The sequence below is a fragment of the Scomber scombrus genome, chromosome 12, assembly GCF_963691925.1.
Source record: "Scomber scombrus chromosome 12, fScoSco1.1, whole genome shotgun sequence".
In the NCBI taxonomy this organism is placed as follows: Eukaryota; Metazoa; Chordata; class Actinopteri; order Scombriformes; family Scombridae; genus Scomber; species Scomber scombrus.
Genome location: NC_084981.1, coordinates 2,210,001 through 2,231,785, shown reverse-complemented (window position 1 = coordinate 2,231,785; position 21,785 = coordinate 2,210,001). Strand labels below are relative to the sequence as shown.

The window sequence follows — 21,785 nt, the reverse complement described above, 5'->3', positions numbered from 1 at the left end:
CAAATCTAAAAAGTGAGTATGTGTTCAGATGAAAGTGAATGACTGTGTTTCTCCCCTGTGTGAATACTGAAGGCTCACATGTTGCTGTTCACCACTTTTTCAGCAGCTGTGTTACGGCTCACGAGTGCTGTTTTTTTTGTTTCTTCTTCTTTCCGAGATGATTGATTGTGACCTGTAAGCAGACCTGTGTTTGTTTAAGGATGTCTGGCACACAGCACCTGATGATATAGCTCATATATACCTGAAGTGGTGACGAGAGGTTTTGCGGGGTTTTTCCAAACTGCTTTATTGAAGGTCATGTTTAAGCACTTAGCCTCTCTCTGAATAGCTTCATATTGATTCCCCCCCCCCCCCCCCCCCCCACCCCCCCCTTCTGATTTTTAAACCAAACTGAATGTTAGCACTAAAATAATGCACTGCTTGTATAATCAACTCGGTGGTATAAAGAAGGGAAATCCTGACCTGAAAGTAAGTGAGAACAGCAGAATGAAATCATCACAGTCAAACAGGTAGAGGTGGCACCAACACATGTGAAGTCTTTATAAATATCTAAATAATCTAAATATTTTCTTCATACAAGCAGACGATGGAAGCAGTGTTTGTTCAGGCTGCGGTCGACTGCTCCTGTGGCTTTTCAGGGAACAGCGGAGGGGGGTGCTGCTCCTTGGAGACTGTGGACGAGACGGACTCGTGAAATAAGCGAAAGGACAAAAGCTGGATGGCAGACGCCTCAGATAACTGGACTGAAATGATGTTTTGTGACACACACTGAGCCTTTCACCGAGCTTCAGCTCGTAGTATCAACACAGGAATATAATACCCATAAACATCTTACATCAACTTTTTTTAGGATGGAATAGATCTCACAAACATGTGCTCATCTCTCATTAGCCCTCCAGTGTCCCTGCCTCCCTTTTTTTTTTTTTTTTTTTTGGGGGGGGGGGGGGGGGGGGGGGGGTGATGGATGGGAAAGTATTTGTCCTGCCTGTAATTATGCAGCCAATTAACAGATCCAAGGTAAGGGTTTTCATTCTTCCACTCACTCCCACACACACACACACATACACACTTGTATGATTCCTCACACACAGTTTCCTTTCATATCCAACACACAGAGAAACAGAGAGATGTGTTCTCAAGCTCAGGCATTACTACCTCTCTCTCTCTCTCTCTCTCTCTCTCTCTCTCTCTCTCTCTCTCTCTCTCTCTCTCTCTCTCTCTCTCTCTCTCTCTCTCTTCTCTCTCTCTCTCTCTCTCTCTCGCTCTCTCATCTCTCCTCTCTCTCCCTCTCTCTCTCCCTCTCATTCTCTCTCTCTCTCTCTCTCTCTCTCTCTCTCTGCTTTGTCTGGCCTCCTCTTTCTCTGTTCTGTTAAAAAAAAAGAGAAGAGGAACAAGGGAGGAGTATAAAAAAACATACCCAGCATTCCCTGTCGGGCCAGTTCTTCCTCTATACAAATCAGCTGGTTGTATTTAGTCATCCTCTCAGCACCGCTCAGACCTCCCAGTTTGATATAGTCCAGACCCAGACCCACAGCCTGAGGGAGGAGAAGAAGAGACACACACACACACACACACACACACACACACACACACACACACACACACACACACACACACACACACACACACACACACACACACACACACAGACACACACACACACACACACACACAGAGAAAAGACATGAGGACAGTCTTTCTCATAAGTGTCTGTTGTATTTAGTTAGTGGATGGAAGTAGAAGCAGATAGGAGGAATATAGTGAGGTGTGTCTTCTCTACACCTAGAAGAGACGAGTGTGTGAGTCAAGTGGAGGTGAAAGCAGCTAAAGGCTAAAGTTAGGTTATAAAGTTTCTGACCCCTGTGGTGTTATAGGTATGTAGTAGGGGTGGCCAATAAATCCATATTATATTGATATGGTTATACTTTATAGATATCGTCTTAGATTGTGTATATGGTGATATGATGAGCTTAACAGACTGTTCTATTATCTGCCTTCATCCACTCTGTCATTATATCCACATTACTGATGATTATTTATCAAAAATCTCACTGTGTAAATATTTAGTGAAAGCACCGATGTCAAAATATGGTCATATGGTCAAAATATTGATATGGATTTATTTGGTCAAACATATTGTGATATTTCATTCTGCTCATATAGTCCAGCCCTAGTGTGGTTTTGTTTTGTTTACTGGTGAGTAAATAATACTAAAAAATAGTAACTCATCATTCTTTCTACTATCAGTTCATTCATTTTTGGTCTATAAAATGTCAGAAACCAGTGTAAAATGTTCATTAAAGTTTCCCAGAGACTAAACTGACATATTGCAGCTTTTGATAGAGTGTAATCTTTACATACAGTGACCCCAAAAAGTATTTAGACACTTAAAACCTCAGGAATTTCATTGCTTTGATAACCACATGTTAAAGCAAATTACATTTAAATTCAAAGAATGACAGCACACGCACACTTGTTGAGCAAAATATTAAATTTGTTAAGTTTTGAATGATTAAACAAAATAATATTTGGACACAGTGGTTTCACTAAAGTTCACAGTTATTGTTTTAGTATTTAGTTTGCCATCATGTAGCTTGTAAACAAGAACTTCTGATGTATAATCGGGATATGCATCAGAAAAGTGATTATTAACAAGGGAATACAGTAATGTCCAGTCACAGCCTCTTTCATCATCTATATGGATATAACCACACATATGCAGCATACAGACAGGTTAAACAATGGTAGATGGTTTGTGACTCTCAGAATGCACAGCACATACATGACTATACATGGCTGCTGCTTTGGAAGCATGTTCTACTGTGAATACATATACACTGAATACACACAACATGGTAAGAGATACACAAATGTCCTGAGGAAAGACTCACCACATCTGACAGAGAGTCATCACTGCAGGGCTCACTGCATGTTGTTCCTATTAACACTGCACCTGTAGCAACACACACGTATACACACACACACACACACACACACACACACACACACACACACACACACACACACACACACACGCATGTACACACACACACACACACACACACACACACACACACACACACACACACACACACACAGACACACACACACACACACAAACACACACATACACACACACACACACACACACACACACACACACAAACAATTAGCATGGATGGTGGAAAATAAGTGTGATTTTAATATTAATAGTAACATCTTGAGGTAGCATTAGCTTTAGCAGAGCTCTAAAGTCCGATTTGCAGTAGCTGTTTGGCTGACAGCTGAATAATAACATCAAATCATATTCATGCAGAATAACAGCAATAGCAACTTCAACCACCTCCTCTTTATATACAGTGTATTTAGTATATTAGTGACACAGTTACATTAACTGAGAATGAATGTTCATGTATGTGTTTACAGTGCTGGGATGAAGCTCAAATTATTAGAGCAGAGTCCTTTCTTCTAAATCTAACTCTGAACCATTTGTTATAAATGGTCAGTTCCGTATGACCTGTGTGAACTAGGAGGAAGGCTCTCTGACAAACACAAAACAACCTTTCTAATAAGTTCATCAGGATCATTAGTGAGTACTGGGCCAGAGACAAAATACATTTTCCAGCATAGTGCAGCTGAATGCGGTGCTTCTCAGATCAAGGACAGCAAACTTCAGAGAGAAATATGCAAGAGGTGTTTGACAGAAACAAAGAATTTAGGAGTATTTGGTGAAAATATTAGTGCTTGGAATGCTTTAAGTGTACGGCTGGAGGATGGAGGCCTGGATTTGTGCATATATTCACTCATAATACTGAGCGTTAGGAAGGTTTTATCAAGGAGAATGACTTGTTAATATCACCCAAAGAAGCAACAAGCATTAAGTATACTATTATCATCATTACTATTAGTATGACATTATGGAGGTGTTAGATTACAGGTTGTTTCTTGTACACAAAGGCCGTCCACCTTATTTAATTATACATACTGTACATGAAGCTCAGGTTGCCATGGCTTCAATAACTGTATTTTGCATTTAAGTTTAGTAGAGTTTAAACTAATCTGAACAAATAGAACACAGATCTGTATCTGATGTGATGACCTGTGCCAGAACCTCAAATTCATATTAAATGGAAATTTGTACTAAATTCATGAGTTTTGTAGTGAATGCAGGAGCAGTGTGGGGAAGTGAAGGTTGTTATTTTAGAAAAATAATTTTAAAATACAATTTTAACCCTTGTGTCGTCCTCCCGGGTCAAATTGACCCAGGTCTGTTTTGACTGTTCCTTCTTTCCTTCCTTCCTTCCTCCCTCTTTCTCTCTCTTTCCTTCCTCCCTCCTTCCTTCCTTCATCCCTTCCTTCCTTCCATCGTTCCATCTTTCTTTCCTGCCTTCCTTCCTTCCTTCCTTCCTTCCATCCTTCCATCTTTCCTTCCTTCCTTCTTCCTCCCTCCTTTACTTCTTTCTTCCTCCCTTCCATCCTTCCTTCCTCCTTTCCTTCCCTCTTCCTCCCTTCCTTCCATCCTTCCATCTTTTCTTCCTTCCTTCCATCCTTCCATCTTTCCTTCCATCCTTCCATCTTTCCTTCCTTCCTTCCATCCTTCCATGTTTCCTTCCTTCCATCCTTCCTTCTTTCCTTGACTCGAGGACAACAGGAGGGTTAAACCTGTATTTATCCAGGGGAATTTCATTGAGAGCAATGTTCTCTTTTCCTTGATGACATTCACACAGTTACACACATTCACACCTGAAAGCTGCCCAGGAAAACCACAGTCTGATCCACTGAGCAACCCCACTGGAGCGGGTGGGGTTAAGGGCCTTGCTCAAGGGCACCTCAGTGGTGGTAATGAGGGAGGGAAAGGTGTTGACTCTTCACTTTCCCCACCCAGATTCATCCAGTTGCTCCAGGGGAATGTTCTAGCTCACTAAGTTTAGGCCTGTGACATCCTCAGCCTAATGAATGTAACTCAGTAATCTCCTTATTAGCCATTTCCTGTCAACTCTACCTGACTGTGGTGGTCTATGATAAAAAGTCAAATGAAAGATTGAAAGAGCAAATGTATCATATATGTTCTAAATATCAGCTTCTCCTTTTGTTCCCCATCTTTTCCTTCTGGTCATCACAGCACATGTGTTACCTGGTTGCTCTGATGTGATGCGGATCAGGTCGCTGACTGTTGTCTCATTCGTGTGTTTTAGGATGTGACCTCTGACTCCTGGTAGGGGTGCAGCCTGTGGCTTGTAGGTGATGTCAGAGAGCAGTGAACATGAGTCTCCAATCACACTGCTCAGCTTTTCCCACTGCTCTGTGTCCTTAGGGCACACACACACAGGGATAAGACACACAGCGTATAAATGATCATACACAAATAAACAAGAGTACATACAGAGAAATGCCACATAGATGTTTATTACAGGAGATCGGTTGGTGACATGTGGTTGGATATCAGCTGATCAGAGTAAATCAGATGTTAACGCCAAAGGAGGATTAGCAAGTCCCCATCTTTAACTATGGCAACAATGGCCTGAAGCTAACCACACAAGCTAGCCACATGTCAGGGTAACTTGATCTCAACTCATGGTTGCAGGCTAGTTTTCAGCTTATGTTATATATACGTCAGTCTGCATATGATACAACCTTTCAATCATTTAATACAGTTTGACTACACTTCTGACAACTGAGCTAATAACTGAGATGAATTGTTGTGTGTATGTTTCTGGTGGAGGAACACCAGTTTCTCAGGCCAGTGATATAACTCCATTAACAGACACTGAGAGCTACCGGATCATATGTGAATATATACATGTGATAGGCCTTAAAGGATAAGCCTGGTGATATTCTGCATCAGGTATGTATTCTGTTTTATGACCAACCAGCAATGACTGTATCCTAGTCCTATATCTTATTCCTTTATATTGTAGACTTCCGCTGTTGTTCAAAAACTATTAAACACATCATTGAGACACTGCTGCAAGTGCTTCATTCCTTCATCTCCATGAACACACACTATAGTTTATTTTGACTCAAACACACATACTGTGCTGCTGCCAGAAATACTCACCAGAGCCCTAAATTTAGTTTCATCCCCTGCACAAAATAGTCCCTAAAATGCCTATTTCCTCCTGTTAGAGTAGTGTTTGCTTATAACTACAGTGACCAGCTGTTTTTAAATAATGAATCTTTACATTTGTGACCTATGTTTAATGTTTCAAGTCTTCAGTAGGAAGTGACTGGTTTTGGGTTGAGTGTCACAGATAGGGAGAGAAGTCTTAAAATACACATATATGATTTTGAGAGATTTGTTAAGGATGAGGAAAGTATAAAATAACGTCATTGACCTTGTTACCTGAATACTATTAACTTCTCTGCTTTACAATTTTCCTCCATTATACTGTAAGGTTGTTGTCTTGGAAATGATGGAAGAAGAATGATTGTGTTTTAAACGTACCTCTCTCCTAAATGGATCAATCACGGCCACCACTGCTGGGTATTTGCTGATGAGGGTTTGGTACATGTCCACTAATTCATCAGGAGACTTTAAAACTCCTGTTGCAATTTCATACTTTCCTTTAGACTGACAGGAAAGAAGAAGAATAAACAAAGTCAGTCCTCCCTGCTGCTTGTTGTCTCCGTCAGCTGTGTCTGAACTGTATTGTCATGTGAACTGACGTCTGCAGCTGTATGCATAAAGAATCAATTTAACACAAGGACTCCCGACACCTCGGCTTACAGAAAACGAGCCTCTATCTTTCCTCGACTTACGTAGTCCATTAATTCAGGGGCGGCACAATTAAACGCCAGATGGATCTCTGTTCCCAGTGCCAGTCCAAGGTTAGCGCAGGCTTCGGTGATCAGATCCAGAGGCTGCTCCGGTCGCTCGTAGCTCACAGCTGGAGCTCCGTTGTCGCACATGACGGTCTGAGTGGCCTCGGAGCAAAGACACGATTCACCTTGTTAACAACTGCTGTTAGGCACTGTGCATTTCAACACATTGATCTGTAAAAAAAACACATTAACCTACAATGTTCTTTACATCTCTCCACTTTGGATACGTGGGTTAAAAAGTAGTTTAGCTGAAGCTCCATGTGAATGACGCTGGATGAGTATTTATTCATAAGTCTGAATGAGACAGTTGGTTTTGCAAGGTTATTAGAAGACGAATGTGTTTCGCTCACAGTCTCCACTGTTCACGTTCTGAATGTAAGTGCTAGGGGTCGTTGAACAATGCAGGAGATAACTGTGTATACAGTGCAAATGCTGCATGGACAGTACGGAATGCTTTAATAATCATTTCAAACCTGGGTTCATTTGAAGATTAGCCATGAAAATCAAATATAGATCTCTTCTTCTTTTTATTTTTTGTGTATCTTTTAGGAAAGCTCAGTAACAGAAAAAAGCTTTGAATCCTGCCTCCACCTCTTATGTTCTGCGCTCCCATAAAGTCTGTCAAAACTCCTTCCCTTTTCTCCCTGTGAATAAATAGCAGCGTCCCTCACCCCGGCTTTTGATGAAGTATTCATTATTCTCATCATCTCCTTCTGTAACTCAAGGGTCATTGTGATGATCTGTTGAAGAAATTCACAGTTCAGTGCGTTTCGTAAATGCCATAGTGAAAATTAAATAAAGAAGAGCTGAGGTTCCTCCCCAATAATAAACCACATCAAAGCAACAACAAAGGAAGCAGAGGAACTTGCACAAAAAGCAATAACTTTTAGTCTATTCCAACTGCTTTCTGTATGGAACAACTACACGGAGAGTGGCTGAAGAGTGAAGAGTACTTGTTTGACTCGTTGTCCGACTTTGGGGATCAGGATGACTTCCTCCAGTAAGCTGAGTTTTCCAGGAGAAGTCTTCCCACAGCTCAGCAAAGTTACCAAGGAGACGGGGATGTGAAACTGTGCTGGAGCCTGAATGAAATCATTAAAGACATCATCACGTTTTGTACCGGATGTAGCGTTGGTGTGAATGTACAAGCGTGTGTGTGTGCGTGTGTGTGTGTGTGCGTGTGTGTGTGTGTGTGGTCTGACCTCTTGGTTCCGTAGAGCCGCTATGTGCTTGTAAAGAGGGACGCCCTTTATTCGTGCCCCAGTTTTAGCCAGAGCCAGAGACACTGAGCCAATGGCCAGGCTTCCTAGCAGCACTGGTTCTGGTGGCTCTGCTGGATGAAAAGGCTTCTCTGCAGCGTTGCTTTTTTTGGCTGTGGGATAAAAAATGAGAGTGTTACGAACTAGAGTGCAGACATTAATGTGACAAATGTGGGCTTTCAGGTGTTGTCAAATTTCCCCCGAAAATTTGATAAGTGAAATGAAGCTAACTGCTAACTGCTAATTGACGATGATTTGGTTGGATTTTCACCGTCACTTGCAGTGGTTGGTTGTTTAAGGGTCTAGGGACCCCCAAAGTGAAGATTATAAGGTGTTGTAAGGTCATTTCAGGTAAAGTGTTAAAAACTTTATTTAGGATATTACTACAACTTTCACACTGTTGATACACGGGGCTACCATCTTGGATTTTGAGGTTGGGGCTGGTGGGGTACGTCCGACTTTTCAGAGAGTACAACTGGAACGTACCATGGCGTCTGAAACCCCGACTGCACATATGGACCTTTAATTTGCATGTTAGTTTTTCTTTGCTAAGAAAAGCTCTTCAAATCCACAACTCAAATGCTTGAGCCTCATTCTTGTGAGACGAAGAGATCCACACCAACACACTTTTATAGAGCAACGAGATTTACTGAATGATGCATGAAAAACTAAATGTACTCTATATACACAGTGTTAGTTCCATGTAACAGCATTACATCATTTAATTATAAGATAAATGTAAGTGTAATCTGTTACAGTTACTGAGAAAAAAAAAGTGTCATTAAATTACAGTTACTGATGGAAATGTTGATGATTACAATCTGGATACATCTGAAGTCACACCTTTAAGATTTTACTCAGGAGGGTTTTTTTCCTCATGTTTTAATATTCAACATGTTACTAAATACATATATTTCTGTTTTTAATTCTTTGAAATCAATATTTGTTTTATATTTTGTAAATAAATCATGATGTTGGCTTAAATGGTCACAGTACCAATGAAGTCCATCCCAGACTTTTGACTTTTTCAATAAAATATTTATTTTATATTTTAAAATCTACATGAACTAATGAATACATTTTCAAATGAGAGATAAATGTTGCTTTATAAGAAATGATCTCTCTTATAAATCATGTCAGTATCCATGATAAACAGCTGGACTTAGATGTTGGTGTTTAATGGGAATACTTACCCTAACAGCTGATAACATTGGTTAGAACATTAGAAAAGTCATCAAAAAGTCATCACATGTAATAAGTTACATTACTTTGAAGTAGTTACATTACTTATTACATTTTAAACAGAGTAACTAGTAATCTGTAATCTATTACATTTCCAAAGCAACCTTCACAACCCTGTTTATACACCATAGTGATTATAAAGTGTATTTATTGAAGAGATAAGGAAGTTGCTAAAGTAATGGAATCCTGAGTGTAAGCAGCACTTGTGTGTGTGTGTGCCAGTATTATAGTCCATACACAGTAGTAGAGCACAAGGTTAGAAGAAAAAGAGACTGAATATGTGTTGATGCCATTCCAGGTCTCTTTTGTGTATGTATTTGTATAAGGGAATACATTTTCTAAACGTGGTGTGTGCACCAAACTCAACATCACAACACCGAGACGCTGAATCCAAAAGCACAGACTTTCCATTACTGTGTATAATGAAGGGGACGCTGCCTAATAATGAGCGGAGAGTTGTCTAATAATGAGGAGAAAGCTGCCTAATAACATCGCTGCAGAAGTAAAGGCTCTCTGGGCTTGCGTGGTCATGCATATGTATGTAAATGATATCACACTTCTGCAGCGTTCCAACACTCCTAATTAATTTGTTGGCAGGGTCACAAAAATCAAGAGTGTACTCACTAACTCTCCACTAACACGTTGTAACACTTCTAAGACTAAACAGTTTAGCTGGTATTACATCTTTTTTGTATTTTATTAGAACTATGTCAGCAGTAAGTTTATCCTGATACATATCATCTGTATAGTCTAACAGAGCTTATTTCTTTGGGTCATTAAACTTCACTGCTGTCCAGAAACAATTCAAACAGAAGAGTAACTCCATGTGATCTTACTTTGCTGCTTTGAGGAGATGAAAGGTGCTAGTTTTATCACAGTGAAGGAATCACACAATGCAATGGTATGGCACTATTTTGTATAATTCAACAATGGAGCTCAATGGCACAGAGGCATAAGTTGTATCACTGTCTTGGTAGCAGGACCCATTTACTGCTGTTTTCTGTCTTTTAGCTTGTCCTCTTTTTCTTTCTTTTTTTTTCTTTTACATTTTTGCATTTGTAAAGGCATACTGTGACACCCCCTCCCAAATTTGACCCAATTTCACATTTGAAAGCTGTAAAAACATCACATACACATTTCCTGTAGTCAGGCTTTTCCTAATGTGACCAGTTTACATTGGATTAGTGTGTTTTGTGAGGTCATATACTTGCTCAGTCCATTCATATGTTGAGGTCCTCCTTATTTACATGAATGTCTCTGTAAAGCTTAGTTCAAGTAACTGAAGCACAAAATGCAAAGTTCTCTTTCAGGCCAGTCCATTGTGAAAATATACTTTTAAACCATGTTTGAGCTCCACAATGTCATTATTCATCCTCTCACTTTACTTAACTCTTTTGAATTTGCTTTGCAGCTACATTGTCATCCATAGCAAAGACTACTATTAAACATGAGGAGGCAGGGGAATATGAAGTATACAAATCCTACATTTTACCAAGCAGTGATCTGATGGAAACAGTGTTAATGGAATCTATTTTTTCTCCATTAGGAAGCTTTTATGAAAAACACACAGGCTTGTGCTTGCTTGTGTATTTGTTAACTGGTGAAAGAGCTTATGATATTTACATTAAGCAGTACTCTTTCATGATGAATCACTGCGTTACCTTTATCAGCACTCTTCTTGTCTTTATTCTGTGCGGGTGGTGGAGAAGGAAGAAGCACATCAGACTGGCTGGGTGAACGACTCTCTTCCGACTCCCTGTTCCGGGCTTTCTTCTCCTCCAGGTAGTGGGCCATGAAGAAATTACTGCAAAAGTCCAGAACAAAATATTACATTTTGGGCTCATGACAACGATAAGCTGTTACCATAATTCTTCATGGCAAAAAAAAAAAAATGCAGTAAGAAATCAAATGAAAATGTAAGTGTGTAGGTTCTGATTATTCTCGAGAACACATTGTTTTTAAATCATCCTGCCATCCATACACATCATGGTACTAACATTAAATTCTTTCAGTCTTATAAACACCTGGGGAGTTCAGTTAGATATCAGCGGTACAAATAAAACAGGCTTTTCTCTTGAGGACTTGATATCTAGTGTAAAATCCAACATCGTGTCTGTACTTCACTATAGAAACAGAGCCTGAACTCTCCTGCTGCTCATCATTGTTTAGTTTACCACTGTGACCTGCCTTTATAGCACACTCATCACTGTGTACTACATCAAAAAGTAGCAACAAGAAAAAAAGCTACATATTATCAGCTAAGTCTCTCTCTCTCTCTCTCTCTCTCCCTCTATCTCTCTCTATCTCTCTCTCTCTCTCTCTCTCTCTCTCTCTCTCTCTCTCTCTCTCTCTCTCTCTCCATATATATATATATATATATATATATATATATTTTTTTTTTTTTTTTTTTTTTTTTTTTTCCTAGCTAGAAAGCATAAGTTTGGAAATCTAGACTATATCACTGCAGACATTATGTGGGTGTATGCAGTCTAAGAATCTCCTCATAAAAAGTGTCTCTACCAAATGTTGAACCACAGATGTGTTTAGAAAGCATCAATAGTTGATCTAAACCTTGATTCATGTTTCAGAGAGCAGAGAGAGTGTATTTTTTAGCTTTTACACCACTAAACATCTCCTATCACACAATATCATGTCCTATTTTACCTAAGACATGAAAATATAACATAGCAGTAATGATGGAAATGTATTTTATGTAAAGTGAAAATAACAAGAACTTTATGGAAGTGTGGGGTTTATTGTATAACCATTAGAGCCATCAGTCTTCACTGCTACATCATAAAAAGAAATCCTCATAACTACTATCTTATTAAAACTATTCATTTCACCAAAACACATGTCAATACAACATTTTATAGCACCTTTACAAAAGTATAACATTTTAAAATATTCTCCTTTTTTTGCATTTTGGGCCACTTTAGGAAAAGTCATCAAATTTCAGAGTAAAAGAAATTTGGGGTGTTTTTACAGCTGTTAAATGTCAAAACGGGTCACATTTGACGTTGAACAGTGTGTAAGGGTTAAGGATATAAGGATAACATACATAATATATGCTGCATCCAAGATTAAAACTACAGTTTATATAACATGTGATATACTTTTTATACCTGGTCCCAAAATTGAATCCATCACAAGATAGGCACCACAATATGAATATGACACTTCCCTCCTTCCCACCGACCCCCTCGTACCCTCACACTCAACACTGATGCTTACTTACTCATTGAGTTTCTCCGTTGGGTCATGAGACATAACGCAAAAAAAGCAACCAATCAGAGGAGCTCAGTGCATCATGATGATATGATAAGCTGTGACAATAGGCAAACAAGTGTAAAGCGTTAACCTCGGCGTGACCCCGTTCTAGGAGGTCAACGCCACATATACACACTATATGTGACCCCATTGTATTATATAGCACAAGTATGGGACTACTTACTTATCTATGTCTGTTTGTTTACCCTGTCGTGTGTAATTCCATCCATCACTTTCTTATTCCCAACATTTTTAGTGTGCATTTATAAACCAATGGTGAAGTATTTCCAATGACAGTGATATGATATGACAGTGTACTGCTTAATCAGGAAGCAGCTCCATGAATACATCCAATAAATATGAATTTTGACAGTTTTTTACTATGTCACTATGTATTTTATGACAATATATTTTTATTTCTGATTTCAATTTAATTTTTTTTTTTTTTTTTTTTAAGTTCTTGCTCTGTGTGAAGCACTTTGGATCAACTATGTTGCGTTTAATGAGCTATATAAATAAAGTTGAAGTTTTTATAAAAATAATATGATATTTGTTGTCTTACAGATTGTAAAAGCCTCTCCAGCAAATGCTTTCTAACAAAAGACACCAAAACTTTTTTTCCCCTTACAAAAAAATGCTTTTACAAAAATGTTACGGAATATGAAATGTATAATAATAACTATTACTTTTTAAAAAACAGCACAAAGATCTCAATTTGATCTGTGGAGTGGTCAGAGTCGGATGAGCAATCACAAGTCTCTGACCTGAAACACATTGAACACTACCTGAGGATGAGGTCGGCTTCTGATTGGTCACAAGGGTTTTGCTCCTTCAGCAGATTGTTTAAAGGTTCGTTGATCCATTGGACAGCAGTCATCACATGATCGCTCCTTTCTTTACTCTCAGCTTTACAGTCCAGTGAGGTCTCCTTAGGTCCTGTGTGGCTGGAGATGGAAGCTGAGGATGTGCTCTGAACAACAAAAAAAGAGAAGAACTCTTTCAAAAAGGGCAATAACAAACTATTTGTGACAAAGTTCTTCTACTTCTCCTTCATTCCTACAACATTAAACATGATTGGTGCTGAATCCAAACAGGGGTGCCATGTCATAGGAATCCTATGACTTTGTGGGTATGATGTCATAAAATGGGGCAAGAAAATAGTGAAACAGGAAGTACCTCTTGTGAAGTCCACTTAAAGGTCAGTGACATGGATTTACACACAATCAATGTTAAGGATATAAATGTGGCATGAATAAAACAATGTTCTTAACTGTTAAATTATGTTTATGAAGTATTTGAGCATCAAATGTTGCATAAGCCTAAAACATTGTGTCCCAGATTTTAGCACGAACTGTCCAAGTTTAGAAAATCCCAACATTTTGAAACCATTTGGCACAAGGACCACGATTATATGTGCCCTTTATATTTCCCTTTGAGTGCAATATCTAAAAAATGTCTTCTGATTAAACAAAGAAACATCTTGAGGATTTCATAATGATATATGTTGTTGATATAATGATATTGGATGATTGGATGGAATATGGTCCCACATGAATCCACCCTATTTGAGTTGTGCCATATTATTTTGCATTTTTCTACTGCTGAAATAAACCTGAAGTTTCTGCTGTAATGTGCTGAGTCACTTCTGCTGCTGCTCTACTGACACAGTCACCTCTACCTCACATGCAGTCGTATGCTTAGAGGGGAAAGGCCATGAGTTAATATCATCCTCATCTCCTTTCATTCACAGCATCCCTCTTTCTCCATCCCTTCTTACTAACACTGCGTTTTTCCTGTCACTACACATTAAGTATTACTGCTGGAGTCTGACAGTCAGCCCCACCCGAGCACAGCTGTGTCCAGTTTACAAGTTAAACTGACCACAAACACAACCTGCCTAACCATATTTTCTTTTTATGCAATTCTTCTCTTTTCTTTTATTGAATATCATGTAACTAAACACAATAAAGTTCTGCCCTACAGAACTCTGCAGCTGTCCTATCTTACTCTCATTTTGAAGCATTTCACCTATAAATAACTTGAAAACTATAATCCATGAACAGTATATAAGATTTTAAACTCAGCCTTAACATATGGAAATGCTACTGACTATATTTCTGACATAAATATGAATGTAGCCTGAGAACGTCTGCTAGATTTTGCTAGTGTTCCCAGGCTGAAGCTGAATACCAGATAGAACCTGGGCCTGTTTTTTATCAAACAGCTAAAAGTCATATTTGGACACTTCTACTAACAAACTTAAATAGAGAAAGTATTCAACTTATTTTAACTTTCAAATACTGTTAAATGTGGAAGAGCTGCAGAGGTGTGTTGTCTGTACGCCTCAGTTTCCTGTCTGACTGAACTACATATGATTGTTCAGCTGAAGTACAACAATTAAGAATAGTTTTAGTCTTTTATTTGTATTTGAACATTTAATAGGATATTGCAGCATTTTTTCTTTTGTTAATATTTATCAGGGCTGCAAACAAACAGCAACAATAAATCTGCCATTGATTTGATTTGCAATCACTTTCTAAGCATCTTCATTGTGTGCACTCGTCAGTGTGGAACTAACTTCTACTTATTATATGATTTATGATTTCTGTCTCGCAGCACAATTTTGTTTTACATTTCAAGCAATTTCCTATTATTTCATCCCTATTTGTATATTTATTTATTATAGATATATGTTCTTCATTTCAAATGTTAAAGACTTCATAATGAAATAATAATTATCTTCTCTGATTGGCTGTTCCTTCTCAGAGCATGTGATTGATTCTGTGATCACATTAGAGCTGCTATTAAAAGTTACTTTTACACTTGGTTGTAATTAGGAGTCTCACATAAATGTGTGCACACACTCAGCTAACAACCTTTTTTTACTTTAAAGTTGCTCTCCCTTACACACAATAACATACACTCAAGAAACACATGACACAAAGATGTACACAACATATAGAATTTTAAAAGATTTTTAAAAAGACTAAGAAGAATACAATTAAGCTAGATAAATAAAACAAAATTAAACAGCACAAGAGAAGTGCCGAATAACCCGAGTGAACTTATAAAGTGACTCTGTGCCTTTGTGCAAACAGACAGTGTCAGTGGTGATGCTGGAGAGAGTGGGAGTGCAGATCTTATACACGGTCGCCCATGAAGTTGGAATAGAATATTTTTTACCTCTTTCCATGAAATGATTGTGACAGTGTGATTTATTCATGATAGATAAAGTGTATATATTCTCAAAATTGTATTGATCAATCTCATTGCACCTGGTCAAAGGTGATTACTGATGTGTATAAATAGAAAATAAAAAGAGGAATGTGTCTAAAAACTAAATTATTCCAACTTTATGGGTGACCCTTGTATAGAACGATGTCAGTGCACTGAATTAAAAAACACACAGCAAAAACATATGTACGTATATATTAAATGTGAATTAAGAAAAAGGATCAAATATACATAAAATACTGCTTTTATAACTGTAAAAAATAAAATAGACATCAATGCATATCAGACAACATACTGAAATCTCTGCTTTATTCTTTGTTTCTATTTTGTTCGCTAAATGTTGATCTTATTTATATTTGAATACACTATATAGAACAGATACTTAAATATAAATGATAATTATTATAATCAGACTATCTTTTATCTCGTGAGAAGCTGGCCTTCTCCTGCTGACAATGACATTGTATCTCTAAGTAATACTGTTGAGTGTGAGCGTTGATGCGTGTCTCTTGGTTAGGCCCTAGGTGTGTGCTCTGATTGACCCCAGTGTCACGTCTCATTTTTCTGTCCTTTGTGATACTGTAAGAACGGAAATGGCAAGGGGTCAAAGGTCACGGTCTGTTTTCTGATTGCTACCTTCTATGCTTGCTTCTTGCCTCCAGCTGCCTCTTCACATCAGAGCCCCCCCCCCCTCCCCCCCCTTCACTGTCTCTTCAAAGCATCAGCACATCACTAATGAATAACATCTCCTTTGTTAAACCTTTATTAGTTCAATCTTTACGCTGAATGCATACACTGAACTGAATATCTGAATCAGATGAGTGATTGTCAGCCACGACTCGAGCAATTCGGCAAGCTATAATTTCAGCACTTATACATTATAAACATAGTGTGGATATATTAGCATATTGTTTTTAAAAGGATGAGTTTTACCTGTTCTTTATTGCAGACGATGCAGAAGACCTCTGCCTCAATAGTGAGTTGTCCTCTTGCATCATACACGTCCTTTCCCTTCAGTCTGCTGATCCTCGGCGGTGCAGACAGGTTTGTAAAGTAATTTGCCTAAAGTTAAAAAAAAAAAAAAAAAGAAGTCAATTTTCTTAATTTCTTTCAGCTTTTGAGCCACAGTGTCATCATTAAAAGTCCTTGATAAGCAATTTGCAGAGTACTCCAGCTGTATTTAACACATTTACTATATACATAATAAGCATACTCAGCTCAAACACCTCTTATCATTACATTCAGGGACAACACACAAGAAGATCATTCTTCAACTTCTAATTCACATATAGTTTTAACTCTGCTTGTGGAGACCTATTGTTATTTTTTGACATATGACATGACTAAATCAACTTCTGTTAAGTATTTAAAATGTGAAAATGTAATTATCTATTAACAAATAATTTATTTCATTCATTTTGAAGAATAAGACATTTTGAACCTCAGTGACCAAAACACAGACATGTAGGATTGTGTATACATATATATTCACTTTAAACCTGTGCAATAACAATCTCAACTCAACATCAATATTACTTATTTACTTTTGTACATAATGTTACTGTCATTTACTTTTTTTTACTACCATTGTTTTTTATTGTTTTCGTACTTATTATTTATTGATCTTTATTCTTTTTATTGATTTTTTTTACTGTCCACTTTGCAACTGTCCAATGTCCCCATGGTGGGACTAATAAAGGAATATCTTATCTTATTGTCTTCACTACCTTACAGGAATGTGTTTGTAAACATCCACACCACCTAAATATTACAAACTGAAAATAGAAGCCTAGAAATTGTAACTTAACTTGATCTCAGTTTTACTCACTTAAATTAATCAAATAAGCTTCTCATGAAAACAAAGTTCCATAAAAAACATCTGTCCCATCGTACAGTAAGAAATCAAATGAAATCTACTGGAAAGGAAAAAAGTACTTAGGTTTCCATGACGACTACTACAATACCCCTAAGCACTGTGAGCTTCCTATGGTGTGATCTGTGTCACGTTTGAAGCCAATAGCCAAAAACTACGTTTTTAAAAGTGGATGTCTTTCCTCAGTGGTGCTGAAAGAATATTACATGAGCTGAAAAATCTTTTTTAAGTTTTTTTCCCCCCCCAAACTTCCCACACTATTATTATATGTCCTACTGCTGAATAAAATGGAAGCAGAATGATTTACAGAGCTATACTCAGTCGTGGTGAGATGACTGGATGCTATTTCAGTTTTACTAAAATACAGCTGTTTTTCATAGTCAGCTGTGTTTCCCCACAGGGCATTCCTCTAAACTATGTGCTGGAATATTTGAGGGTTTTTAATCTAAATATGCATCACCACAGCTGATTCACTAGCTCATTTCCTTCCTTACCAACCATACCCATACTGTAGGAGAGAATCAGTAACAAGCTATGGTCCACACATGGAAGAAATTATCTTTTTAAAGGAATTGAATAAACGATTACAACTTGTAAAAGTAGACTGGCCTGCTAATTTGACAGAATGAATATGTCCATGTGCTTCATATTTCTTGATCTGTTTCATATATATTTGTTCATTACTATTTTACATGGATACAAATCAAGAAAAGTAGGCCATAGAACGTTTTATGATATCTTTTTCACTACAGACACTTTGACATATCATAGTAGGAAAACTAGAGGTGGAAGTAATGACACTAATGAAAATAACATTTATTCAAGTTGTAGTTCTGAGACACTGGTATTGACAGCACTCACTCTCTCTGGGATGACACAAGGTTTGACCCATTCTCTTGATGTTGATAATTGTGGTCACTGTCAGAAACCTGGTATGTCTGAGGTTTCTTTCCGTTAAAAGGGAGTTTTTTTCTTGCCACTGTCGCCAAGTGCTGCTCATGTGGGAATGTTGGGTTTAAATTAAAGAGTACAGGCTAGACCTGCTCTATGTCTGCCTTGAGATAACTTTTGTTGTGATTTGGCGCTTTATAAATAAAGATTGATTGATTGATGATTGATGTCCAAAACAAAATATGTGAGTTAAATGTGAGTTAAAATATGAAGTTACAAGCTTTCAACCCAACAGCAGTGTTATCCAATCAGAATAAAATAAAAGTTGCTTTGGGGGACATGAGCTTCAGTACCCAGGGGCCCCAGGGTTACTAATACAGGATTGGACTTTTGAACACATGAAAACACATTTTTCAGTTGTGTTTACTTAAGCTGTCTCATTCTCCTCTTCACTTTCTTTCCTTGCTTCCTCCAACTTTGTCTTTTCCTTGAAGGAGAAATAACGGTATGCAACCCTCTGTGACCAAAGCGTTTAATTCGGCTATTGAGATCAGCTGGTGGTAGCAGCTTATTTCTAACCTTAATATGAAGTGAAGCACAATTTTTAACAATGCTGAGATGATAGACAACTTTTCTTTGTCGTACAACCACTTTGACATTTTGTTTTGCTGTTAAAACCTAATTGCTTTGTTATATTGGATCTATTTTGGTGGTTTCATGCGCGTTTGAAAAGTCGTGGAAGTTGTCGCAGTACTTGAACGCAGCACTAGTATAAACAAAGCTGGTGCTAACGTAGCATTAGAGAGTTAGCAAAGCTGCCAGCTAACTTAATTATCTTGACGCAGCAGGTGCTAACCTGTGTTGTCAGAACTGTAGAAAATGAACATTAGCACAACGTTAGCTATCATTTAAGCAGTGCAGTAAGGCTAAACTCATACCAGGTAACCGTGAACGTCTCCGGGCTTGTGGAGGAACAGCTCGTTCAGAACTCTCTCTAGCTCCTCTGGGATTCTGTTCACTCGGTAAAACTCTGCAGCTGCGTTTTTAATCTGGTAGAATTCATGTTCCTCCTGAGAAACACGGCTGATGAACCTCTGATAAGACATCGTCCTGGTGCCTTCACTGTCCCTGCAGGATATGTGTTGTCTGTTACCATGGAAACAACCCGTTCAGGTGACAGCAGGAACCCGGGAAATCAGTGGCTTCCCTTTTTTTCCCCCTCTGTGATCTTTGCCATCAAATGCGTACATAAAAACAATATAACATGCTATTTAATCCATCACCCTGTCAAGTGCTCTGTTAATCACTTCAAAAATGTAATGATCATTCATATGTGACTCAGTAGTCATTTTAACTGACTGTCATTGCAACTCCATGTTGATTAGTGACACTACATGAGCCATATATGACTCAAAATAGGCAGAAACTATAGATTTTGATGTAACAATTTGAACACTTACTGAGGTTTGGAACCTAAAATGGGTTAAAGGTAACAAAAGCTTGAGAAGAATTATTGATGAGACTACTGGTTCACTGGCTGGTTCAGTTATCCCAACTGAGCTGACTCTTTTATAGTTTGCTGTGTTTTGAAATACAGGCCAAGAATGATAGTTTATTGTGGTCTTCATATATTAAAATATATATTATGTTGCATGGACACCAAGCCACATTACACCATGTTTTTTGTGCAATTTATATTACATACAATTTCTGGAAATCACAATTTACCGCTGCTAATTTTTAAAGCATCCAGTATACATGCTGTAGTTTCCAGGCAGCTACTGAATCTGTTAATTTCAGTAATGACTACTGAATGACTACTGAACTTGCGAAATCCATCACAGTGAACATCATCTGCTTTGTCCGTATGGAAACTTTGACAACAATAAAGCAGATATGATGTGATGGATTACTTCATTCAAGAAAATTCCAGAGCTAAAAACCAGTGGCTGCCCAGTAAAAATGAAGAGTACATTAAGGAGTTTAAGGGGACAGTAAATACATTTGTGTAATCACATTTTAAATATCTAACTGTTAAATGAGTGAGCATTCATTTTAACCATGTTTAACCTATATTTGACAGCACCCCCCAGATGTTGACTATACATCAAAGCTGAGGTCAAGAGCATGACACTTGGTCTCATGTCTGTTCCCTCTTTTATTGCTGAATTATAGGCCTTCAAACATGCACCGAGGTCAAAGGTCAAAGGTCAGTATTTGTAGAGTCTTCACACTGGCACATGTTGTTCTCCAAGCACATACATTTCTAACTAAGTGTTTGGTTTAGCTCTACGACAAAGCTTCATTTTCTCATTTCATGGACACAAGCCATCTCAGGCTTACTTTCAGAGAGCACTTTGAAGGCCTTGTAAATAAAATGAAGCTTTTTGTTTGATTGTTTTTTTTATTTTTTAAGTGGAAATATTGACTTAAATGAGTCACCTTCAGAGATCATACTACTGCTGACAATCTAAGACATTACTAAAGGTGTAGAGGAAGGTCTGAAGTGCTCCCATTAGTTTGAAATGTGATATGAAACATTAAACGTGCAAAGGAAATATGGACTGTGATATGAACAAAGAAATAAAGTGTATGATATATATGAAGGTGACAAGAACCAAAATGAAATGTGACATGTTCATAGATAATTAAATGATGCAACAGTAGGGGGTTGAATGCAGCATACAATGTAAAGTAAAGTTTGATGAAATATATGAAAGTGACAAGTGCAGGGATTAAATGAGGGATGATAAGCCCGTCCTCATCCTATTAATATGGCCATGGTACAAGACTTAACCCCCCCCCCCCCCCCCCCCCCCCCCCCCCCCCCCTCCTCCTTCTTCTTTGGGGGTATTTACATAGACTTACGTTCATTCATTTCTTGGAGACTTTCCCTAACCGTTACCTTAACCGCTGACCCATGAAATAGGCGTTTTACCAACTGGGGACACGGTTTTGTCCCCAATTGCACAAGCTGTCCCCAATTAACTGGTCTTAAGACTGGTTCGTGTCCCTGAAAGTGACTTAAGTCGTAACCACACACACGCACACACACACACACACAAAAAAAAAAACCTACTACACAATGCTCTTCATTAACCTGCTAATAAATGTAAGCTACAGTATGTGTCAGAATTGAAGAAGTCTATCTGTGTTATAGAATCTATGTTTTTTACACATCAAACAGTTACATA

At 38.1% G+C, this 21,785-nt stretch overlaps 1 protein-coding gene across 1 annotated transcript; it reads right to left on the bottom strand.

The window, feature by feature from the left end:
• Positions 1–603: 603 nt before the first annotated feature.
• eno4 (enolase 4) lies at positions 604–19,697 on the bottom strand. Its single transcript, XM_062430973.1, has 13 exons — positions 19,530–19,697; positions 16,761–16,889; positions 13,379–13,563; positions 10,985–11,127; positions 8,025–8,194; positions 7,776–7,904; positions 7,494–7,562; positions 6,760–6,924; positions 6,446–6,571; positions 5,135–5,309; positions 2,892–2,953; positions 1,418–1,535; positions 604–671 (listed from the first exon to the last, which is right to left on the bottom strand). The coding sequence occupies exons 1-13, from the start codon at positions 19,695–19,697 to the stop codon at positions 604–606; spliced, it is 1,707 nt and encodes a 568-aa protein (XP_062286957.1).
• Positions 19,698–21,785: the final 2,088 nt, after the last annotated feature.

What these genes read in the sequence shown, in the direction of transcription:
- eno4 (XM_062430973.1), bottom strand. Translation starts at nt 19,697, where the DNA reads ATGTCTTATCAGAGGTTCATCAGCCGTGTTTCTCAGGAGGAACATGAA. An exon ending in GAGACGTTCACGGTTACCTG is followed by an intron (nt 16,890 to 19,529) that starts GTATGAGTTTAG and finishes TTTTAACTTTAG; the next exon opens with GCAAATTACTTTACAAACCT. An exon ending in GAAGCCGACCTCATCCTCAG is followed by an intron (nt 11,128 to 13,378) that starts GTAGTGTTCAAT and finishes GGACTTTTGCAG; the next exon opens with TAATTTCTTCATGGCCCACT.